An 8524-nucleotide genomic window follows, 5' to 3' on the forward strand; every position below is an offset into this window, starting at 1 on the left:
GCGGTTTATTGTGATTAAATATAATGTGACCGTTTTATTTAATCACAATAAACTGTAACTTTATGCCGGGCCTTTTGCTTTTCTTTTCAATAATTGTGTTAGATTTAATCATTTTACTCCTCACCAAGACTGAAATAAATTTATATTAACAAACTGACATTTTGTGACTGAGTCGGAATTAGATTTTTTTTTTTTTTTTTAATGCTGGAGTGTGTTTGTGTGGGGGGCCCTGCCCACTGAGCCCCCTCCTCTGAGTCGCCCCTGGCCGGAGGACGCCTGAGATTCTGTTTTACATTGCATTTGTTACAGTCACGTGTGGAAGAAAAGTCAATGACTGCGTTACAATGTCGCGCTTCGCATCATGTTCTTCATTAGAGCTCCGCTGTGTATATGAGGCCAACTTTCATCAAATAAAGAGCAGCTGATCAGAAACCTGAAAAGCACAGAAGCTGATCCCAGTCACGATCTGCCTTCCTGTTGTTTAACCTACATCCCGCTGTGAGTGAGGCTGCACGGGCACCTTTTACACGCCGCCTCGAAAATGAGGGAGACGCAGACTCTCATTCATGCGTGGAGAGTTGGAAACAGGGTCTGTCGGACTGTGGTTGGAGTTTTGGTCAAGATTCTTAAAGACTGTTACATATTATGGTAAATATGAACCAATTCTATGAACCACATTGTATTAAACATATCCAATCATGCAAAGAGCCGCACTGATTGGCCAAGAGCCGCATGTTCGCCACCCCTGTTCTAGCGTGATGAGCACGATTATTAAAAAAAGGGGCGACCAATTAATTGCTGCATTTTTTTTCTCAGTTAACGATATTATTGTTTATCGTCTCATTCCTAGACAAGAGCAGGCTCCCGATTTTACAATCTCCACGTCTGGCAATGTGACGTCTAAAAATCTTACAAGATAAAACAAAATGGCACAGTGTACACCAGGCGTAAAACTAATAGTTACCCGGTTTTCTTTTGAAGAACTGCTCTCTGTCATTGTTGTCGCATAAAATGAGTTCCTCGGCTACAACGGTTGGAGACCCCATCCCTGGGATGGACGGCTCCCAGTCGACGCCACAGCAGCTGAGAACCACAGCAGCTGAGAACCACAGCAGCTGAGAACCACAGCAGCTGAGAACCACAGCAGCTGAGAACCACAGCTAAAACCCTTGAGTCACAACAGAAAGTATCACTAAAACAATCTGAGGCCACTTTGTCTCTGAGATCAACACTTTTGTATTTCCTCCCGTCACTCTCTGCCATCGACAGCCACTGAAAATCTTTGAGAGAGAGTTTGTAAAAATATCACTCCATCCTTTGTAAAAGTCTGAGACGGTCAAATGTGCAATAACACTACAACGCCGTGGAATTATCAGTTTCTTCAAATCAAACTTTCCGCCAGGCCGTTGCCGTGGCAGCGGGTGGGCGGGGGTCATAGGAACAGGACGATCTTGGCGGGCACGGCCTTGCAGCCCGTGGTGGAGAAGTAGTGTCCGGCGGCCGGGGCGTAGCTCATGGCGTCCCCCACGGCCCGCACCACGTCGCCGCGCTCCCCGAGGCCGCGCTGCCGGAGCTGGGCGTGCACGCAGCGCTCCACGTGCGCGCGCGTCAGGGGCAGGAAGGGCACGAAGCGGGTCACCAGCTTCTGGGACGCCACGCGGGACTGAGAGAAGCCGCCTGTGGAAACAACACACAGGACGCCCTTCAGATGGATTTACGTTTGGAGACGCACGGATACTTTTACTTAGGTACGAGTATCTCGCAGTATCCGATACGACTGATGCCACGAGACTAGTTGTTACATATCAATACATGTTCTATTAATAAACTGTAAAGGAAGATCATTAAACAAGGATCACTTTTCTTCACTACATATCCTCGGCTACAGGACACATACATTAGGGCTGAAAGATATATCGTTATCGTATCGATATCAAGATACGAACATTCGAGATATTAATATCGAACAAGCAATGACATATCATTATCGTATTGGTGTCGAGATATGAAAAATGCAAGATATAAACGATAAAGATTTTCATCAATAAAACTGTACTCTTTAATATTATGTTTTTATTTTTCTGAAAAACCCATAGTTCTATCGTATCGAGATATCTGGCATGAATATCGAGATATGAAATCCATCCATCCATCCATCTATCCATTATGTGTGTGGAAACTGGGATCATTTCTCGTTTTTGGGATAAAATACACCAAGTCAGTGATCAGAACCACAGTCCATTCCTTTCGATGGACTGGTGGTCTGATCTTTACAACCTGTGCATTACAAATATATTAAAACAGTGACTCTCTACTGGTGGGTCGGGACCAAAAAGTGGGTGGAGGAACCCTTTTTAGTGGGTTGAAAACTTTTCATTCAATATTTATCACTGAAAGAGCCATTTAAGAGACATTAAACATTAGACATAAAATGACTATTATTTGATTTATGATTCCAGCTTTGTGGGCTTATTACCAGCTTGTTCAGCAATAGTTTATAAGGAAAATACAGTATTTTAAATCATGTCTAACAAAATCAATCTGTTGTGGGTGGCCCGTCATGGTGATGGCGGGTCCTGACACCATACCAGTTGAAAACCACTCCATTGAAAGCCTCGCGAGCAATGTGATAGTAGTAGTAGTAGTAGTAGTAGTAGTAGTAGTAGTAGTAGTAGTAGTAGTAGTAATAGTAGTAGTAGTAGTAGTAGTAATAGTAGTAGTAGTAGTAGTAGTAGTAATAGTAGTAGTAGTAGTAGTAGTAGTAGTAATAGTAGTAGTAGTAGTAGTAGTAGTAGTAGTAGTAGTAGTAGTAGTAGTAGTAGTAGTAGTGACCCACTGTGGTTGGCGTTGAAAGCCTCCAGAGCGATGGCGTCCTCCAGGTCAGAGCTTAACTTGATCTCATCTCGGTCCCGTCCCGAGCTGCGAGCGTCCAGCGCCGCGCCACGGATCACCTCCTCCCCCACAGTACTGCAGTACAAATACAAATACTATGGCAGCGTAGAGTCTTATGGAGCTACTAAAGTGGAGATGTTGTTAAAGAGTGGAATGAAAACGGCCCTTTGATTCAATCATAGGCTGTATCCGAATGTCCACACTAGTCCCTAACCCCTCATTCACTACATAGGCCCGCACTATATAGTCACTATATAGTCACTGATTCTGTTGGCGATTCAGACACAAGACACTACTTTCTCCGCACTGCGTGACGTCACGCGCGCTGCGGCTGCAGATAGGTTTTTTTTTGTTTTGTTTTTTTTAATCTGAATATTTATTGTTACAAACGTTTATTTTATGAAACAGAACGACTGTTTTGGCACTTTTACAGGCGTTTTATTTGTCATTTAAATTTAAATTAAAACTATCATCACAAAAGAAAAAAAAAAAGCGTTAGCTCAAAGACGTGCCCGAGTCAGAGCCCGGTGTCCGAAGCGCCAGCAGATTGAGTGACTACACCAGCTAAAATTTCGCTAAACTCCGGGAATAAAGTATTTCTGTGATAAAGACCAACCAGACTCAGAGACAGTGGAATATTTATGGATTAATACGAGTCAGATACGTTATATTTCACATGGATTTTACATGAATGGCTTGGATTATTCGAGAGGAAGCTGTCGGTCATTTAACAGCTCAAGCTAAAGGTAAGCAGCTAACGTTAGCATCTTTTCACCGTACCGGTTATATTTTGGCCGTTTATTCATGACAAATACAAACACACGACTGAAACAGCTGATTTACTTCAGTCGTGTTGTTTAGTTCAAAGACCTGTCGCTGTCAGGCTCTTCTCCGACTCTCGCAATGCATTGTGGTCTATATTGGCCCATTTAGTGACCATCGATGCTCACTACTTTTCCAGATGCATTGTGGGAAATTTCGAGTGCACTACTTTTTTCTCTCTGGACATTCGGACACCCCTACAAAATGGCGGGACCACTATATAGTCACTATATAGGGAATAGTGTGGACATTCGGATACAGCCATAGTTTCTGTCCCAGCTTTGGTTATGCTGTTAGCATTAGCATAATGTTGCTAGTCGCGGCATTTTACGCAGTGATCAGAAATACAATTGTGGAGGATAAAACCAACTCAGCGATTGAATTCTCCAGGTTATGTGCTTCAAAATGACGTGCAACATGTCCATATTCACTGAGGTTTAGTGAAACTTCATCGCAATGTTTCCTCTGTTCCCCTGAGGCCTAGGAAGTTGTGTATTTTTTGTTGTTTAGGTGTGGAGTTGTGGAGAACTCGTTTTAAAGCCCTGACTTCACTCTGTAGTACAAAAAAACAGATGTCTCTGTCATTTTTACTTCTGGCGATATCGGCTTTTCTCGACGCTGAAGCACTTTTCCAGACAGTTGACGCTTGAGTCATGTGACCAGCTGTTACTGAAACAGGCTAAGACGCAGTGCTTCGAAGCAGAACTGGGAAAGCCTTTAGACGCCAGTAGGACATCATGAGAAGAAGTGAGTGTTTCTGCAGCGGCTGTGAAGATGATGTTACCTGATGAAGACGTAGATGGCTTTGCGGTAGTTGGTGCTGTAAACCACGTGGAAAGGCCCGAGGAACGGCTCCAGGACGTCCAGGAGTCCCGGCGGCATCTTCTCCATCTCGTCAAATATGAAGACGGAGCGAGCGCAGGCCGTGAGGTTCCCCTGCACCCAGTCCTTCAGCGCCCTCTGCAGGACACACGCGGGATCAGTACATGGTGTTCAAGACTAAACAGAAAAATGCTCTCAACTCAGTCACTTGAAAAAAACACACTCGCAAAATAAGTCAGCGTTTGACTTGGGACTCTCGTTTCACACACGTATCTTTTCACAAATACTGATACCGATGTTGTTGTATTGTTGACTAAAATTAAAAGTAAATCAAAAGTTGTTTATAAGACTAAAACTATGACTAAATGAGAGCTAAATGACGGTAAATGACCAAAAACACAGTTTGGTGATTCATAATCCTATTAGAATATTAACTCTTAACCACTAATATTAATTGGGCTCGTGCTTCACAGCTAGAAGGTCCCGGGTTCGATTCCCACCTGGACGGGGCCTTTCCGTGTGGGGTTTGCATGCTCTCCCCGTGTCTACGTAGGTTTCCTCCAGGCACTCCAGTTTCCCCTACCACTAAAAACATGTACAATAGGCCAGGATGAACGAGCGTGCGTTTGAGATTGTGAGTGTGGGACAATGGCTGCAATCCGGCGTGGTGAGTTCATTAACATGCACTGTCCCCACCAAATAAATCAATAAATAAATAAGTAACACCGCTGTTTGCCCTTCGCTGTTTGGTTTGCTCTGATTTGCTTGCGTATGTTCCGCTGTGGGACTGTAGTTCAGGGTTCGTACAGTTATGGGAATCCTGGAAAAATCATGCTAGTCCTCTTTCTACGCTCTTGCATGCAAGTGTTTAAATTAGATAACATTAGATAATGAGGAAATTGAAGAAATAAATTATATAGTATACCGTAAATTCTCTAATACTGGCCTGTATTCCATTAGCGGCCGGGTCTCTAACAGAGGCCGGGTCTCCGACAGAGGCCGGGTTCGCGGCTGGCGGAGGCAAATTAAAGCCGGTCTCTAAAACAGGCCGGGGCTTTTATTAGAAACTATAGCGGTAGAAATATTCCCCATGTTAGGAATTTGTCTCATACTGGTGTAAATGAAAACTCATGTGCAGGAAGTAACAAACGGGAACCCGGGCCGAGGGGGACGCTGCGGAGCTGATCCAAGCGTAACTTTGACACAGATTTAGCCACTTTTCAAACCTCCTGTGACTATATTTGGAAACAGGGGGAGAGTTGTGTGACCCTCCAGGGTTTTAATAAAGTCTCCATCGCGTCTTCAAAGCACGTCCAGCTGCTCCGTGTGCAGGTCAGTCCCACGCCTCAAAATAACTCCTCCCATCAGCGCGAGCGTCTCGTCTTCTCTCGGGTCAGTCTCATGATCGATCACAAACACAAACGCTCCGTCTAAACTCGCCTTTTACACAAGATAACAACAAATAATCCGGTCCGCGGTAAAAACGAAACAGAAACCTGCAGTGACATTGATGTCAAAGTTCCGCTAACAGCAACGAAACACTTCCTGTTGTCCCGACAAAATAAAATGCGTCAATGTTCCAGCCGCTGGGAGAGGGTTTGAAATGTTAATTAATAAATGAACCTAATATTTTAGGTGCAAATGGACACAAATCTCGTTTTTCTTCATTTTCCTGGTCGTCCGTTTTGCTCAAATAGAAATAAAGGCCTGTCTCTAATTGTGGCCTGGTTCTAATAAAGGCCTGGTCCTAGATGCCCTTGAGTAAATAAAGGCCCCGGCCTATATTAGAGCATTTACGGTATTAAATAAAGCAATAAAGGAACAACAGGAGTTGGGTGCACAGTGCATTGAGCCTTGGAAATTTTGTTAAGGGTCATGGAGAGGTCATGGAAAAACCTCAAGGGAAAATCTGTATGAACCCTGGTGGTGATCCCGAGTCTAACCAGACTCACTCGCTGGAACAGCCTCATTTGATGCGAGTTCAGTCACTGTGATTAAACCTTGTGTTGGCAAAGCTCACCTCAGCATCATTTAAACACAAGCACAAATCTATGATCGATCGGTGACTGACCCTGTAGTGCTCCAGCCTCCGGGCGTCGGGGAAGTGCAGCGTGGGGACGAACTGGTGCACGTACGGGCTGCTCATGCCTGACCCGTACAGGTATGTGCCCAACATGGAGCTGACCAGAGTCTTCCCCGTCCCCGAGCCGCCGTGGAACGACAGCACCAGCGGCCGCTCCGGGCTTTTATTCTGAAGGAACTGCGCCACTTCCTGCGCCACCGCGTCCTGCGCCAAGTGCTGCCCGAACACATTCTTGTACAGGTCCCACTCCAGGCCTGGGACAATGAAAGAAAACAATATTATTTCATTTATAGCAATTTGCACGATCAATGGTAATAACAAATATTATGGGACAGAGACTTTTTAGTTTGAGTGCTGTTCATTATTTCACTGTCACTCAAAAAGGTGTTACTCGTGTCCGAAGTGCCGTCATGCACGAGCTTAAAGTGATAGTCTGTAAGTTTGCAAACTGAGGAGAGAAATTTAAACAATCAAATCTCTCGTCTCTTTAACCAGAAAGCCCTTCTTAATTCAAAATGAGGAGCAGGAACAGGATTTTCAAAAGTAAAGGATCAAGCTCCTCCCCCTCCCTCCTGATTGGACCTGACAGGCTGGAAAAGCTCGTCTCATTGGTCAACGTGAGAGGATAGTAGACTCTTATTATTTGCTGAGGAAGGAGGGACTCTACAAAAAATAATATATTACTTATTTTGCATTATGCAAAAATGCGAGACCATGTGGTTGATTTCGCACATTTTATAATATTTGTAAAACCTTTAAACTTCCAGACTATCGCTTTAACATAGAGCCTGCAGTTACGCTTAAGATCTGAGGTGGCAGTAGTGAGTATAAAAAACAACTTGCATCTAGTCCCTTTAAATATACAAAAAAATTGAGAAATGCTGAGATATAGTATCCTAAATAAGTTGTTATTGTTAACATCTGTTGATATTTCAGCAGGAGATTTAGATAAAGTTACGTTTTTGCTTCTTGGACCCGGAAGGAGCTTATTCTTGTGTGTGACGTCACACTTAATTCAATCATTACTGTCAACAAGCTGTAAAAATTAATCATTTGGGTGATTCAGGTCTACTAAATCATTTGGAAACTTATCTGGAAACTTATACCACTCACAAATCCATTATTGTACGTGCACTGTGACCACGACTTACAAATAAATTTAAACTAAACTTTTTCATCAACATTTGATTGTTTGTATATTATTGACAGTAAGACGTGTCAGAAGTTTATCCAGCTGTTAGCAACAACAACTAGACTTCCGGGGTGATAGCAAAACATCCACACGTTTCAACCTTAAATGAGACTCTAAAGACAAATCTATAATATAATAATAATAGTCTAATAACATCCAAACCTAAGCTGACTGTGAAACGCATTAGGCTGCGGTATTTTGTTCTTTTGCCCCTTGTTGTCTGTTAGCATAGTTCGCGCTAGCACGTCCTTAGCGACATACAATCTTATCTAAATGGAAATAAAAACGTGTAAAAGCCTGACCTCGGAGGTTGGGTCTGAAGTCGCACTCGCAGCTGTCGGACAGGGAGCAGTAAAGCTTCTGAAACACCGCCTGGACCGAGGCGAACAGCGGGAAGAGGAGCCACAGACCGCGGGGGAACATCTTCAGCGCGGAACCATCGAGGACCGACCTCACAGCACGGACCGCAGACGGAGAGACACTGGGCTGTAGTTTTTTAAGAGAGGCGTAGATTGGCAGCAAGCGGTGTAAAGGACTACATTTCCCATGAGGCGTCAGTGACAGAGGCCGGTGTGGTGCGTTCCAGGCAACTAGTAACTGGTAAATTCACCACTTGAAAGTTACGACTTCAGCGCGTTCCAGGTGATTGAAGTCGTATGTAAACAAAACTGCTAATGCTACAACAGTTAGCTCAGACGATGCTAACGTTATAT

The 8524-nt window shown here is 43.9% G+C and overlaps 1 protein-coding gene across 1 annotated transcript; it reads right to left on the reverse strand.

Annotated features, from left to right (window-relative positions):
• Positions 1–1404: 1404 nt before the first annotated feature.
• Positions 1405–8310, reverse strand: tor2a (torsin family 2, member A). Its single transcript, XM_079568640.1, has 5 exons — positions 8114–8310; positions 6608–6873; positions 4499–4674; positions 2837–2967; positions 1405–1677 (listed from the first exon to the last, which is right to left on the reverse strand). Exons 1-5 carry the CDS (start codon positions 8232–8234, stop codon positions 1433–1435), a joined length of 939 nt encoding a protein of 312 aa, XP_079424766.1. The 5' UTR covers positions 8235–8310; the 3' UTR covers positions 1405–1432.
• Between the last annotated feature and the right edge of the window lie 214 nt (positions 8311–8524).

Source organism: Gobius niger, assembly GCF_951799975.1.
Source record: "Gobius niger genome assembly, chromosome: 1".
Taxonomy (NCBI): Eukaryota; Metazoa; Chordata; class Actinopteri; order Gobiiformes; family Gobiidae; genus Gobius; species Gobius niger.

What these genes read in the sequence shown, in the direction of transcription:
- tor2a (XM_079568640.1), bottom strand. Translation starts at nt 8,234, where the DNA reads ATGTTCCCCCGCGGTCTGTGGCTCCTCTTCCCGCTGTTCGCCTCGGTC. An exon ending in CTTCAGACCCAACCTCCGAG is followed by an intron (nt 6,874 to 8,113) that starts GTCAGGCTTTTA and finishes TCATTGTCCCAG; the next exon opens with GCCTGGAGTGGGACCTGTAC. An exon ending in GGAGGCTGGAGCACTACAGG is followed by an intron (nt 4,675 to 6,607) that starts GTCAGTCACCGA and finishes TGTGTCCTGCAG; the next exon opens with AGGGCGCTGAAGGACTGGGT.